Source organism: Drosophila santomea, chromosome 3R (genome assembly GCF_016746245.2).
Source record: "Drosophila santomea strain STO CAGO 1482 chromosome 3R, Prin_Dsan_1.1, whole genome shotgun sequence".
In the NCBI taxonomy this organism is placed as follows: domain Eukaryota; kingdom Metazoa; phylum Arthropoda; class Insecta; order Diptera; family Drosophilidae; genus Drosophila; species Drosophila santomea.
Genome location: NC_053019.2, coordinates 5,873,805 through 5,889,626, shown reverse-complemented (window position 1 = coordinate 5,889,626; position 15,822 = coordinate 5,873,805). Strand labels below are relative to the sequence as shown.

The window sequence follows — 15,822 nt, the reverse complement described above, 5'->3', positions numbered from 1 at the left end:
ATGGAAAATAGGCATTTCGGAAATAATATTAGTTTGCGAAAGTCTAAAACCAAGTTAATTGATAGCGATAGAACGCGTGGATTTCTGAGAAAGACTAACAACAAATAGTTACATGTGCACTGAACAAATTTAAAAACATTTTGCCAAGAACAAAGCAGGAATCACCAAAGATACGCAAATCGTTTCCAAGCAACAAGTGTGAGAATCGTGGCTAAAACCGAGTGGCCCAACCCAAACCGCGAGTTGTGTAATGGAGCATATGGCGTACGCATCTAATAGATACCAACCGCAATTAATGGCATTTAGATACAAATGTATCTGGTATCCGTGCATATGCTAATGTCAGCGATGTCTGACGGAGATGGTGACGCACTTTTGCTGGTGAATCAACCTTTAAAGTTGAACCTTTGATTTGGCCAGTAGTGAGCCGAAGATGCCTCGATACTTTTCACGCTCGTTTCGCTGGAATTTCGCTTGGCTAGAAAATTCGCATTAATTACCGGGCACGTTATTTCCTCTGACTCTGACTCAATCCAGAAACACGTCCGACTGCCATGTATCTGTATCCACTGGATACTAGCATGCAATTAAACGACCCCCGAAGCTCCGCCCTGCACTTAATTGCATAACTGATTCAATTGCAGTCAGCTGATCGCTCGGTAATGTATCTATTAATTATCAGCCATAGCCAGCGTTTGACCCGCGGGCAGTTGTATCTTTGTATCTATGTATCTCTGCCTACTGTATCTGAGTATCTTTGTATCTGCGGCCGACTTTGCCAGACAAACTGGCATTTCTGCCTTGTGACTTTTAGTGGTTAATATTATTTAGTCGTGCATTGGAACCGAATCAAACAATATTTCCTTCTAGAATTAAAGCTTTGAAAGATTTGAAGCGATTTGAAAGCGAATACGTGACTCTCCTTCCCTCATTTCTGCTCATTTCCATTTCGAATTTCTAACGCATTTTATGCACTTTGTTCGCAAACAGCGAAGGCATATCGCACTCAAGCATTGAACTCTCGTCACGTAATCGATATTATTGTTTAATGGAAGAAACCGCACTGCCAAACGAACTGGTTGATTTCGCGATACAAAACAGCAGTTAAAAGGCAACCGCAAAAATATCGCAAGCTAACTTTTAGCAACAAAGAAGAGTCGGCGCCGACGACAATAATTAAACGAAAAGCAAACGCAAAATTGGCATTCAAACAATTTTCTGTGTCATTTAGGCATCTGAATATCCCCCGAGCAGCAAATAAAGTATAAATGCATTTTTACTGGGTATAGCTGTTAGCTGGTGGAGGGGTCACCCAGTTCTGAATGACATAAGTTGCGCGATTACAAGCCGGCTTTTAATAGTTTCAAGCTGTGTTTTCAATAAAATATTATGAATATACTGAGTACTGTGGTTCAAGAGTTTTATTATCCTACTTTTACTTATTGGCATACACTAACATCTCCAACTGCTTCCTAAACTTAGTCGTTTTGCATACCATATCAGGCATGTCTCTGAAATACACGGTACCGGTGCCGTGCTGACTTTGGCACTTGATATTAGGTTGGTGCACAAGCAATCGAGCAAATATACAAGTATATAGTGCCGAGTGCCGCACAATGAGTGGGCTGTAATTGCTGGTAAATGATGTAGGATGCCAGGTGCTCGAGGCACCTCCACTTCCACAGGTGATTGAATGATCGTCACTCGGTTCTTTGGAGGCTTATGCAATTAATCCACTAATAAAACAGTCTCACGTGATCCCTGTTCCCCAGAAGATGATTCACATCACTCGTCTGATAGTGCAAATGTCACTTGCTTTCCATCGACTTCGAGCGATTCATCAAAGGCTGTCAGGCGGCACATAACTGATATTGCAATCGTCGTGACGAGTGGAGAGTGAGAACCAAGTGGGCTGGACGTTTAGGAAGCGAATCCCACCAGGTTAAAGCCACTTCCGCCCCAAGACAAGAACTCCAACTCCAAACAATGAGCTCTGTGGCAAGTGCCAGCAAATTAGCATTGCGAAGCCAGTGGGATGGGGGATTCAAGTGGGTGGAGGATCGTGGGATCTCGCAGCTTCCTGCTAATTGCGAGCTTTCCACTTTTAAGATGCCGCAAATTAGAGCTCGTTTGCGGAGCCATAAACTTATGGAGTTTGCCATGTGTGTGGGAGGGCACTTTCATGGCACATTGGAATGCTTCAAGAACTATTTCTGTTAGTAAGTTCTCAGATTAAGTGGTTATCAAATTTAAATAGTCTTCTTTTTTGCCTATCAATCTTAAACTCAACAATTAAGGCAGTTTTAAATGCAAACATGTATGTTTAGCTTGTACTTCATAGATTTGTAATCCTTAAACTACCATCTATTTTGTAGAGAGTTGTTAAACTAAATTAGAATCATAATCAAATTATTACGTTACTGCCCATTAAAGTTGTTTTCAACGATTAAGGCAGTTTTCCATGAGAACAACATTTTTGCACAGCTTGACAGTTTAGTATCATTATTAATCAAGCAACGACATCAGTTAAGTCAACTTATTTTCAGACAACAATTTAAGGTTACGTACTTAAGACAAACTGCATTGCTGTAAACCGTATTGCAACTTTTGAGATAAGATCATCGCGCTGTCGAAATATTTAAAGACTTCATCAAAAAAACCCATAAAAAGTAACTAGACAATTTCAATATTTTTAGCTACACTCAACCAAATCAATAAGAATACGTATCCTTTTTACTGAATAAGGTAAACGCAATGGCAGCGGGGTTGAAAATTATGAAAACACGTGTGTTTCCTTGATTTGGTTTCTTTGATACGTTCTGTATTTTGAAGACAAGATCCAGTTGACTACACTCTTAACCCCTTGAGCACTTCGGCGATTCGAAAACTATTTGGGGCAACAATCGGCAATTGGCAGCAATCGAAATTGAGAATTTCCTCTTTCGCATCGAGCTCAAACGTAATCAAGTAGTTAGCTGCTCTGGCACTTTATTTTCCATTGCAATTTCTATTTGCTCAGCAGAAAATCGCAGAAACCTGGGGACATATGTACTTTGCGTATCTGAAGTATCTGAATCTGAACGATCGGCTGCCGTTGTCAAGCGCGCTTCAGCTTACGTTTTCCACTTTCGTCTCGACTCGTTTTTCTCTGTCATTTTCGACTGGCGAGCTGGAGAGGCCCTGTCTGTCCTACATATCTACATACATATGTACATATATGTATGTATGTATGTTTCTTGACTCGACTCAATTCCACTCGACGGCAGAGTCACGTGTTTGGGTTTTGCCATTGTTCAAGTTGTTTCTCTGTTTTTGATTTCTTGTTGCTTTCAGTTTTTGTTTTCGTTTTGTGCCACTGTTATGCATTATGTTTTGCACTCGGTTTCAGTTTCGATTTCTGTTTGTGTCAACAAACAGCTAACTGAAGGGGCGTGGCCGTGCCCAGTTACCCGGTCAAGGTGGCTGAGCATCTAACTCAAAGAGAGTTATTGGCTTATTAAAATCCCACACAAATATTCAGAAGATTAAGAAGGCGACGAAAATATTTCAGAATAGCGTGATCCCTCCAAGATATTTAAACTACGCTCAAAAAACTGTATTCATAACCAGTTATTTGAAGGAAAAGGTTTAAGTAGCATAAAGAACATTATCAAGAGTATCAGTGTATTTTTCAAAACTCAACTGAAACGTTTTTTTTAGAATTGGTCGACCTAACCAACAAATAATTTGTTGTAATTTATATAATATAGAATAATAGTATTTGTCCTTTTCACTCAAGTTCCATTCAATCCTTGAGAGTCTGGCTCGCTCCTTTCTTGAATATCCATTAACACTTGCATTCGTTCGTCATGAAATTGGAAATGTAATTGCCGCAATTACGGAAAGAATTTTCCAAGGAAACGCAACAAGACCTAATAATGGAATATAGGCCAGGTGTCGCATAAGTCATAAGTCATTTAGGAAATTCAATTACAGAAGTATAGAAATAAGTTCTCCAAGTCCAAGTGCATAACGTTTAGGTAGGTGATAGTAGGCATTTTAGGGTAGCTAAAGCTTATTTATCAGTTGATTTCGGATTACGATGTGTGCTATTATCAATTCCAAAGGCCAAATTACCATTCGCTTTCGACTTATAGGGAAACCAAGACCTTTAAGGATCTTCATTTAACTCCCCCTAAAGAAAGCAAATGAAATGATTTCGTTAATATTCTTAGCCCATCAAACGCTTAAGTGCTTAAAACGATTCTGACCAGAATGGACCGCTAAGATCGTTCAACCGAATCCGATTTTGGGCCATGCGAGCAATTAAGTCAGACTGCCACAGGTGCATGATCAACCGACTTTATGACCAGGGTCCAGAACAAAAGCCAGTTAAACCGCATTCGTGCGTCCGACTATGGCCGAATCTGCGTAGAGCGTAGAGTAGAAACAATTTATAATACTCAAATACATGCAATTATTGATTTTATAAATAATGCCGTGTTATCTGATTGTTTTGCCATCCGGCCAGCCGCCTCCTCAACCGCAAAGTTGCCATGGGTGAGTTGTGAGCGAAAAATATTCGCACGTTCCGTCCAATTTGAGAAGGGGATTCCGGTCTCCAGAGTCGCGGCGATTCAGTTGCGTCGCGACTGTGAAAGCCTCAGGTCTTCAGCTCGAAGGAGGCAATCGGATTGAAAGGATTTCGTCAAATAGAAAATAAGAGAAAGAAAGTAACCATAGCCCAGAGATGCAAGTACCTCGGGTCAAGCTGCTCATGGGCTCGGGAGCCATGTTCGTATTTGCCATAATCTACGGCTGGGTTATCTTTCCGAAGATTCTCAAGTTTATGATTTCAAAGGTGGGATCCAAAAAGGAGTAATCCCCGGGTTTAATCTAACAGTGGCTCTCCCCAAATAGCAAGTAACCCTAAAGCCGGGATCGGATGTTCGGGAACTCTGGTCCAACACTCCCTTTCCACTGCATTTCTACTTCTATGTCTTCAACGTTACCAATCCGGATGAGGTATCCGAAGGCGCCAAGCCACGTCTACAGGAAGTGGGTCCCTTCGTATTCGAGTGGGTTGCTAACATATATTAGATTGTGCGGGATAGCACGTAACTAACCCTGTTTTTCCCTGCTTTGAGTGAGTGGAAGGACAAGTACGATTTGGAGGATGACGTCGTGGAGGACACGGTCAGCTTCACCATGAGGAACACCTTCATATTTAACGCAAAGGAGACGCTGCCACTCACGGGCGAGGAGGAGATTATCCTTCCGCATCCCATAATGCAGGTAATTGTGAAACAAACTGAAACCTTTTAAACGAGCAGCTGCATGGTAGGAATATAATAAATAATTAAGACTGCTCACCTATTTATTGGTATTTTATTGCTATATATTTTCAGTAATCATATTTTTCCATAGTTTCATTTAAAATCAAATCCTATTTGCTATCCATTACTGCAATCTTATTGTTAATCTAAAATTAGCATTCGCTGCATCAGCGACTTTACAGCATTTTGAGATTCTGGTCAGAGCTATGGAAAACTGCACCAAAGGCGCCAGCTAATGACCACGTGGCCCATTGTTAGCCAAGTGAATTATGCAAATTGCATTCCCAGCCCCAAAATAGCAGCCACGAAATTAACCCATTAATAGTGATAGAAATGGATTTGAGAATGGCGTCGTTTGTGTTTTGTAATTCAAAGCTCAAATTACTCTGAGATTTTTTCCCTACAATTTGTTTACAGCCTGGCGGCATTTCGGTTCAAAGGGAGAAGGCTGCCATGATGGAGCTGGTTTCCAAGGGATTAAGCATAGTGTTTCCAGATGCCAAAGCCTTTCTGAAAGCCAAATTCATGGATTTGTTTTTCCGGGGCATCAACGTAGACTGCTCCTCGGAAGAATTCGCCGCAAAGGCGCTCTGCACGGTGTTTTACACGGGAGAGGTTAAGCAGGCCAAACAAGTAAACCAGACGCACTTTTTGTTCTCGTTTATGGGTCAGGTGAGCAAATGATATTGCTAATAGAAGGACTATTAAGCCCCTGAAGTTCCACTAAATCATATCGAATAACAGGCGAATCACTCGGATGCTGGGAGGTTTACAGTCTGTCGCGGAGTGAAGAATAACAAGAAGATGGGAAAGGTTGTTAAGTTCGCCGACGAACCGGAGCAAGACGTTTGGCCAGATGGCGAGTGCAACACCTTCGTGGGCACTGACTCCACGGTTTTTGCACCCGGCTTGAAGAAGGAGGATGGCCTGTGGGCATTCACACCCGATTTGTGTAGATCCCTGGGAGCCTATTACCAGCACAAGTCATCCTACCACGGCATGCCGTCGATGAGATACACCCTGGACTTTGGGGATATACGTGCTGATGAGAGGCTTCACTGCTTCTGCGAAGATCCCGAAGATCTGGACACGTGTCCGCCCAAGGGAACTATGAATCTGGCGGCCTGTGTTGGAGGTCCGTTGATGGCATCAATGCCTCATTTCTATCTGGGCGACCCAAAGCTGATTGCAGATGTGGATGGTCTTAATCCGAATGAAAAGGATCATGCTGTCTACATAGACTTTGAACTCGTAAGCCACTTGGAGCCACTTAGATTCGTGCATACTCACGTATATTTTCTACTTGTCCTCTCCTCAGATGTCTGGAACACCTTTTCAGGCTGCGAAGCGATTGCAGTTTAACCTGGACATGGAGCCAGTGGAGGGCATCGAACCCATGAGGAATCTGCCCAAATTGATACTGCCCATGTTTTGGGTGGAGGAGGGCGTACATCTCAACAAGACCTACACGAACTTAGTAAAATACACACTTTTTCTGTGAGTTTGGAATATACAATATTTAGAGAAATTGTATAACTTGTATTACTTTCATTTCAGGGGCCTCAAAATCAACTCTGTCTTGCGCTGGTCCCTAATTACTTTCTCCCTGGTTGGCCTCATGTTTTCCGCCTACCTTTTCTACCACAAGTCCGACAGTTTGGACATAACCAGTATCCTCAAGGAGAACAACAAGGTAGACGATGTGGCCAGCACAAAGGAGCCCTTGCCTCCAGCGAATCCAAAGCAATCTACTACTGCGCACCCTGTTCAGGTGCCCAATACTCTGATTCCCGGCACGAATCCCGCCACCCATCCAGCTCCCCATCTCAAAAGTGAGCACCGGGAGCGCTACTAATCCCTCAAATGGCGATCTCCAGCGATCTCTGCACCATAGTCGTAGTCCACTGCACCTGTGTAGTCCAACATGAGCTAATAAATTGAGACAGATATAAGCACCTTCGTCTGGGAAACTGGTCGGTGGCCAATCGAGTGATCGCTAATCGATGTTCGCTGACCACTGATCGCAGATCGCAGATGACAAGATCTGTGCGCTCCACTGACACCAATTAAAAAACGAAAAACCAGCTATTGAAGTACGAGATCAGCGATCACAAGTGTCTGTGAATTGACAAATCGGTTTTAAACAATGGTTGCAATGCCTGTAAACCGAAAACAATTGCAAAGACAGGCGTAAAAGTTAAAGCAAAAATATCTCTTTTTGTAAGGCGCTGATTAATGATTTATGATTATGATGAATTATGAGTACTTGTTCTGTTGAGCTCAAAGAAGTTGGGTCCGCAAAAATCGAATTTTTGAAATTTGAAAGGTGGAATCGTTTGCCCATCGTTTGCCCATGTTTGCCCACCAATTAGTTTTTTTTGCCCACGTCCAGTTTTCAAGATATGAAATTTCGAAAAATTTCGAAAATTTTCGAACTTCAAAAAGTTGAGTTTTTTGAACTTTTTTTTTTTAAATCGCAATAACTTCGTTTGCCCACGTTTGCCCACCCTTTAGAATTTTGAAAAAACTTTTAGTTTAGAAAATATAAGCACTTAAAGAATTAAGCATTTTCCATACCCCAAAACTAAAAATTTTCAAACAAAATCGTTTGCCCACCTCTAAAATGCTTTTTATCGTTTGCCCACCCTTTAAAAATTGTTTTTTTCGTTTGCCCACCCTTAAAAAAAAAATAAAAACGTTTGCCCACCTCTTAAAACTAAAAATTTTCAAACAAAATCGTTTGCCCACCCCCTAAAATTGCTTTTTATCGCATAAAATTGGATTCTTAAAACAATTTACCAAAAAAATTAACCCTTTGTCACAGGTGCGCTGCCACCTCCATCGACATAAGCAAAACGACGCTGCAATCAGTTTTCATACTTGCATCTCATAATTTACGCGGAAATCTTTATCTATCTCTTTCTTACTCCCAAAAAACGATCAAAGGCCAGAGGTGTTGTTGCATATAACCAACATATACATATAAAAAAAAACACACATACACATTTTCGGTTCTCCTATCTGCACTGAAAAAATCAAGTTGAAAAAAATGAAAATACATAGTTTTAATGCTTTTGAAAACTCCAAATTATGTTGGATAACAATATGGTAAAGCAAACACAATTGTTTTTATTTTTTTCTGGGTTGTATGTATGTAAACCAATTTGCTAGCAACGAAACATACGACTGATTTTTAGCAATGTAGCTTTTCAGTCGGACACCGAGGTAACTGTTAAGCATATGAAATTGTTGTTGCTCAGCATAAGGAACTAGTGAAGAATAAGCAGAATACACCATAATGTTTTTGTAATATGTACGTATGTATGTATTGTCAATGCGGCAAGTACCACGTGTGCGTGTGAATTGGAGCCACAGCTTACTGAAAGTAATTTTTAATTGAAAATATTTTTTTTTTAAGGGTGGGCAAACGAAAAAAACAATTTTTAAAGGGTGGGCAAACGATAAAAAGCAATTTTAGGGGGTGGGCAAACGATTTTGTTTAAAAATATTTAGTTTTAAGAGGTGGGCAAACGTTATTTTTTTTTAAGGGTGGGCAAACGAAAAAAACAATTTTTAAAGGGTGGGCAAACGATAAAAAGCAATTTTAGGGGGTGGGCAAACGATTTTGTTTAAAAATATTTAGTTTTAAGAGGTGGGCAAACGTTTTTATTTTTTTTAAGGGTGGGCAAACGAAAAAAACAATTTTTAAAGGGTGGGCAAACGATAAAAAGCATTTTTAGAGGGTGGGCAAACGATAAAAAGCATTTTTAGAGGGTGGGCAAACGATTTTGTTTGAAAATTTTTAGTTTTGGGGTATGGAAAATGCTTAATTCTTTAAGTGCTTATATTTTCTAAACTAAAAGTTTTTTCAAAATTCTAAAGGGTGGGCAAACGTGGGCAAACGAAGTTATTGCGATTTAAAAAAAAAAAAGTTCAAAAAACTCAACTTTTTGAAGTTCGAAAATTTTCGAAAATTTTCGAAATTTCATATCTTGAAAACTGGACGTGGGCAAAAAAAACTAATTGGTGGGCAAACATGGGCAAACGATGGGCAAACGATTCCACCTTTCAAATTTCAAAAATTCGATTTTTGCGGACCCAGCTTCTTTGAGCTGTTCTGTTGGCCCTTGAGTAGTGGCAAGTGGTTGTAGTTGTATGAAAATATAAGTCAAACAAAGAAATGGCAAATTGAACCATTTTCCTTTTTATAAAAGATTTACGCAGTTATATACTTTTTTCATAATTAACTGCGCATTTAAAACTATTTTCCCATGAAAAGCTTAGACCCTATGACATTCCACATCTCATTGGCCCCCGAGGATCTCCAACTAGTCGATCTTCCAAGATGGCTGTATCCTTGGGCAGTTCGAACTCCAACAGATCCGCCAATTGACCGCAGTTAAGTTCCGATTCCTCAACAAAGAAGTCCTCGTCCAGATCCTTAATAAAGATCTCGCTTCCCTCTTCGTGGCTGATCTCTAAGTAGTTGAGATCCTTCAGATGCGGCAGCATGTCCATGTGATCCGAAGTCAAGTTGTCGTAGGTAAAGCTCAATCTTTCCAATCCCTTGGCTGAGGTAATTTCTGGCAAGTCCGCGAGATTTACAATGCCCGTTACATCCAAGTCAACTAGTTTAGTGGCCTTCGACAGGAAGTCAAGTTTGTACAGATTGGTATTGGCCACGTAGAGATGCTCCAGATCCTGGGGCTCGGAAATCTTCAACTCATTCAGATTCAGGTTAGTCTCCAGTTGGACACCAACCACCCGTCCATCCAACTTCACTGATTCGAGACCACAATTGGTGGCCTCCAGCTCATTGATTTCAGCTGATAGATGCAGACTTCTGAGTTGGCGATTGAACGAGAGCGAGAGATGAGCAATCTTACTAAACATATTAAAAGGAATCCGCTCGAGTTGATTGTTTCTGGCTGAGAAATCTGACAAATGTTTTCGCTGATCTCTGAAAAGTTCGCCAGGCAGTTCACTCAACTGATTACTGTCCAGATTTATGGAATTAAGAGATCCTAGTTGTGAGAAGATGTACTGGGATATAGTCATCAACCGATTTTTAGATAAGTTGATCCTTTGAAGGTTCTTTAGGGGCCGAAATATGGTGGTGGGCAGATCCTCTATTTGATTGTCTGATAAGTTGAGTTCCTCCAGTTGGGTGGCCAATTCAAAAGTGTTGCTATCCAGAACTCGGAGGGCATTTCCCCCCAAATTCAATCTTCTCAAGCTTTTGGCACCCTCAAAACATTCTCGATCAACTTGTTGAAGCTCGCACTCCAATACATGGAATGCCACAAGCTGAGGAAGTTTTAGAAAGAGTTTTCTCGGCAAATTGGCCAAATGGGAACTATGAAGAATGAGAGATTCGTAGTTCCTTAAATGTTTAGTCACTTTTTCTGAGAAGTAGGCCACTTCTGCAGCCAAAGGGTATTTCAAATTCGTGCACGTATTTTCGCGGCAATCCAAACTCTCAATTGCAATTTCCTCAAGCTTTTGTCGCGAAACCTCACAGGTCGCGAAACCAATCACTGCGATACAAATATAGTTGAGATAGTTTAGCATCCGCATCTTGGCTTAAGAAGACTGAGCCTAAATCTAGCTTGGGGGGCATTTTAATACAAAACCAGAACGCGGCCTTCAAGAACCACCCCAAAAAAGCCGAAACAGGTCTTTAGGTGTTCGTTTGTTTGCTTGCCTGTTTGTTTTTGTGCCGACCCACTCCACAATCTGGTTCGATTTTTGGTCAATAAAATTATATTGTTCCCCTCAATGAATATATTTGCATTGTTGTTGCTTCTGCGCTCCGGTGGAGAACATTATCACGCTTTTGGCATAATACCCGCCGATAAGCACGATCTCTCGATCCGCACTTCATAACACGGCTCTCTCGGCGGATTGCCAGGCTATATAGTATATACTCATACTCGTAGTTATAGTTTATGGCCCAGTTGTGCCAGCTGCTATGGTTGATATGGCATGGGTGCTGTCTGTGGACGGAGCATTCCCATTGCAAGAGTATGCCAAGTCTGGCTACGTTTGGTCTGGCCGGTCGCTGATAATCATAGGAGTTGTCTACAAGCATTTAGCAGTTAGCTCAGACTGTCATTTTCTGATGGGAGTAGGTTTAGATGTGGTGCATATGGTGTTGATTTGAAGGGGTCATCTTTCACTATCTTAGGTTGCAATCTATATTTTCTGAATCAGATACCTTATCTTCAAAGCGTACTTCCCCGTATGCTGCATTTAATTAAGCAATAAATAGAATCATGAAAGCGGATTACAAATCATCTGCCGACTTACTTGTTTCACAGCCTAAATAGGTAATATAAAAATATCCTTAGTTTTTGGAACTGCATATTACTAAAGCTCTAGTAATTTAAAGCATTTCCGCCTTAAAACAAATACCCAAAAGCACTTGAAAGTAAGCTCGCCTGTTGTAAAGGCAGTTAGCTCATTTTCCAGTTATATCATTACCGATTTCGTCATCGGTGCAGTCAGATGGGTGGAACAACCTTTGCATATCCTGAACATTTAGTGTTCGAATGACCAATAAACCTAATGAAATAAATCAAGTGCCATAAACCGAAGGCGCCATATAAAATCACCCACAATAGAGGCAAAAAGTGCGGCTATACGAGTATGCTGATTTATATATTTCTGTATCGCATTTGTTTACACTGCTAAACTATTGGGGGAATTTGATTTGAATGAAGTACAGACGGCGGGGCAAAGTCTCTTGGCGGCAGAAAAGCTGAAAAAATTCTGCTCACTCTTGGGGCTTGTATGCAAAGTAATTGCGGCAAATTGAATTCAACAAAGGGGGCACAGACGAAAAAGTGTATCGCTAAACGAAGTCATGCCGTTTCAATTGAGCTACAATAGATATATGTAGATATGGCTATAGCAAATGCCCTGGAAAGAACAAAAGCAGTCTCGAGTCGCGTAATTTAAAAACCATTGGCTCATAATAAGCGCAGTGCAAACAGGCGGCTCAATTGTAATACGTAAAGTGGAAAAATTGGACATCGATATTCAAATTGTTTGCCAGGCCAAAGCCCAGCAAATCCCACCAAAATCGAATGGAAAATTCGTTTTTTACATTTCAACAAGCGAATAAATTTGTTTGCATACAAATTAATAAGGCTTTGCCTGTCACAATCTTTTTGTTTTCGCCCGCTAAGCTGCAACTGGCTAATTGAGCGACTGAAAGCAGGTTGAACGTGTTCTCAACCCGCTCGCACGTCGATATATTGGCTAAATATTTTACACATTTTTCCACTGACATGTCACCACTTCGCAGTCGCTGCGGCAGGCAGGCGAAAGTTCTGGGTTGGATAATTTATGGATGTTTTCGTGCAAGGGTGGCATCCATTCTTGCTGCTCATCGCTGAACCCAAGCCAAACGATTGCCAAAGCAAATGATTGCTTAAAAACAACAAAAAATTATAAAAAAAAAAAAAAAGAATAAGAACGACAAGCAGTTATCGGAAGCTCGGGTGCTCTTATCGAACCGAAACTCAAATGCCCTCCACTAAATAGTTTGCTTGATAAATATTGAGTCATTCGCGCAATAATCAGCAAAAATATTCAGCGCAAGGCAGTCAAATGTTAGATGGGTGATGTGTAAGTTGCCGTATTTTAAGAATCACTTCGCCCAAATTCGATGGTAAAAGCCATTTAGGACCGTGAAAATACCCTTACATAAGGGTGTTTTCGATATGGCCAGCACTGGCGAGTGTCTCATGTCCACTATCAGCAGCCAAGAGATTTCCACCTTTTGTTTAGCAAATCGCCGAGTAAACACTTCATGATAAGGCAACACAGGGAACTGCTGGTTGGAACTGCTCCGCAGATATTGTACAATGTTTTTTTCGAACTTAGTGAGTCTCGCCGGAATTTCGAATGGAAGCAACAGAGCGAGAACTCCATGGGGCAGCACAAAATAATGAATAATAAATGGAGAGCACAAACAAGTGTCAAAATAATGGTGACTACAAAACCAACCCGATTTTCCTATCTCACATACAGCAATAGACGTTATTTTCCTTTCAATATATATTCCTAATATTTTAGCTCTCTAACGAATAAATCTAATTAAGTCTGTTACTTAGTCAGCAGTCTAGCATTTACAGCGATTTTTAAAGCTCTACTGATCAGAATATAAAAAGTAAGCCATATTTTTAACCATTTGAGAAATTCGTTGCCATTCCGATTGCCTAAAATTCTCTGACTTACACTTTCGAAACGAACTGTACTCGCCTCAGATGAACCATATTTTTTTCGCAAAATCAAAACACCATGAATAGAATGGGCTGGAAATTATATAGAACTGATGATCGTTATTTGAGCATTATAGCAGGGCTTATCTGGCCAGGCGTTTGGCGGTCATCGTTTGGAATCAGTTTCAGGTCGAACGTGAATCGTGGAGCACGCCAAATGTACGTCCGGAATTGTCTGCCGTTCCTCTGGAGCTGTTTGCTGATCTCATTGACGGCAACAACTGGTGCTGAGGAGGACGCGGATACAGATGTGGAGAATCTATCTAGAATCGTGCTGGTTTCCAGCTTGGAAGGTCATTGTCAAACGGAGGGCAAGGTAACCAGCTGCAGGGGTTTTGAGTTTGCGGGAGAGGACGAGAAGGCCACCTTTGATCTGCCAACGGAGGTGCGGATTGCTGAGGATGGCACCACCTACGAAGTCGGCGATGAGGAGCAGTCGCGAACCCTGATCTTCGAGAACTGCACCTTCACAAACTTTCCCCTGCGATTATTTTACACTCTGGAGGTCAGTGAGCTGGACATGCGAGGCTGTGGCATCCGCTTCATTTACTGGGAGAACTTTTCCATTGGCGCGGATAAGCTAGTGATCCTTCTGCTGAGCGATAATCTAATCAAGGTGCTGCCCACGAAAACCTTCAGGGGAGCCGGAAACTTGGAGTTTCTCTTCCTGAATCGCAACAAACTGGGCAAACTGCAAGCGGGTGCGTTTGATAATCTCGCGAACTTGCAGTACCTGGATCTCACTGAGAATCGCCTAGAGGATTTACCCGAGGGTGTATTTGCCGACCTGAAGAGTCTGCGGCACGTGGGCCTGGCCGATAACCAACTGACCACCATTGAAAGCGATTTATTTGTCCACAATCCGGGCCTCTTGTCGGTCGCCATGCAGAACAACAGACTGCGGGAGGTGGGCGAGTACGCCTTTCGATCCCGGGGACCACATCACCAGATGCAGTACGTGGATCTATCGCATAACCCCGAGCTGGTTGTGCTTCTACTGAACATTAATGCCACCAATCTGACCGTTCGCAATTGCTCGCTGGACCGTGTCAATTTGTACGGATCGGTGACGAATGTCGATCTGAGCGACAATCGCGTGCGGGAGCTGTACTTTCCCGCCTCGGAGGCCCTGGAGCACTTGGTGCTGCGCAACAACTCGCTGATTCAGCTGGCGTCGTTGAGCCGGGTGCCCAGACTCCGGCACCTGGATGTGGCGGACAATCCGAGGCTGGGTCAGTTGCCCGAGGGCTGGCGGACGCCACACCTGGAGATGCTGGTGCTGCGGAATACGGGCCAGGTGGAGCTGCCGCTGGAAGCTCTGCAGGGTATGCAAAATCTGCAAAAGCTGGACATTTCTGGTAATAATCTGACGGAAATCGATCCCTCCGCGTTTCCTAAACTCACGCAACTAACTCACTTCTACATTCATGGCAATAATTGGAACTGCTTCAGCCTGAGAAACATTATGGATGTGCTCATCCGTGCCAATGGCATTGCCTACACAGTGGACAACTACGATCCGGATTTCCCGGGGGAATACTTTCACGGAATAGCCTGCATGTATCGCTTGCCCGAAAAGGAGGGTGTGGATTTTTCCTCCTCGGAAATCTCTGCCAGTGTGGAGTCCTCCCCAACAACAAGTAATTCTGACTCAAGTGAGGTGGACAAACTGCGTGAGGAACTCAAAGCGGTGGTGCAGCACTTTGAGTCCAAGTTTGATTTGATGTCCAGTAAACTCTCCCAATTGAATGATCAGATTCAGGCCCTTGAAGTGCTCAACAAAACTGTTTGGAGTCAGGTGACCTTGTCCGTCTAAAGCTCCCCACATTTTTGGTTCCAAACGATGTAATACATTGCCTATTTTATGTGATCACATTTTAAAAGCTTTACAATTATATACACATATAAATGAGGAATTTTCTAAACCTTCTCAGCATTAAACATACAATTTTCCAGTCTAATAAAGAAATCATTTTTCACTCGTCCTTCAAAAGTACGTAACAGGTAGAAGGAAGCAGTTCCAACCCTGTATACCATATATATATTTTTGATCATGATCACTAGCCGAGCCGATTTGGCCATGACCATCTGTCCATCAGTCTGTCCGTCCGTATGAACGTCGGTATGAACGTCCGTATGAACGCCCGTATGAACGTCAAAATCGTAGGAACTACAACAACTTGAAAATTGAGCTAGACATGCAGATTCCAGAGACAACC

General features: G+C 42.0%; 4 protein-coding genes across 7 annotated transcripts in view; 2 read left to right on the top strand and 2 right to left on the bottom strand.

Annotated features, from left to right (window-relative positions):
* The window catches only part of LOC120454662 (5'-AMP-activated protein kinase subunit gamma-1), a 67,947-nt gene that overhangs the window by 39,592 nt on the left and 12,533 nt on the right, over positions 1 to 15,822 (bottom strand). The gene's annotated exons all lie outside the window — the stretch shown is intronic.
* Positions 4,633 to 7,267, top strand: LOC120454665 (sensory neuron membrane protein 1). The gene is made up of 7 exons (XM_039640176.2): positions 4,633 to 4,840; positions 4,900 to 5,057; positions 5,127 to 5,274; positions 5,733 to 5,987; positions 6,060 to 6,566; positions 6,634 to 6,812; positions 6,873 to 7,267. Exons 1-7 carry the CDS (start codon positions 4,730 to 4,732, stop codon positions 7,168 to 7,170), a joined length of 1,656 nt encoding a protein of 551 aa, XP_039496110.1. The 5' UTR covers positions 4,633 to 4,729; the 3' UTR covers positions 7,171 to 7,267.
* On the bottom strand, positions 9,603 to 10,892 carry LOC120454666 (protein toll). The gene has a single exon (XM_039640177.1). The coding sequence runs from the start codon at positions 10,890 to 10,892 to the stop codon at positions 9,603 to 9,605; it is 1,290 nt and encodes a 429-aa protein (XP_039496111.1).
* On the top strand, positions 13,586 to 15,568 carry LOC120454664 (platelet glycoprotein V). 2 transcript variants are annotated; one of them, XM_039640175.1, is made up of 2 exons: positions 13,586 to 14,961; positions 15,056 to 15,187. In XM_039640175.1, the coding sequence occupies exons 1-2, from the start codon at positions 13,623 to 13,625 to the stop codon at positions 15,058 to 15,060; spliced, it is 1,344 nt and encodes a 447-aa protein (XP_039496109.1). In that variant the 5' UTR covers positions 13,586 to 13,622; the 3' UTR covers positions 15,061 to 15,187. The 2 variants fall into 2 exon arrangements, with proteins under 2 accessions (XP_039496109.1, XP_039496108.1); XM_039640174.2 differs by having other exon boundaries at positions 13,615 to 15,568.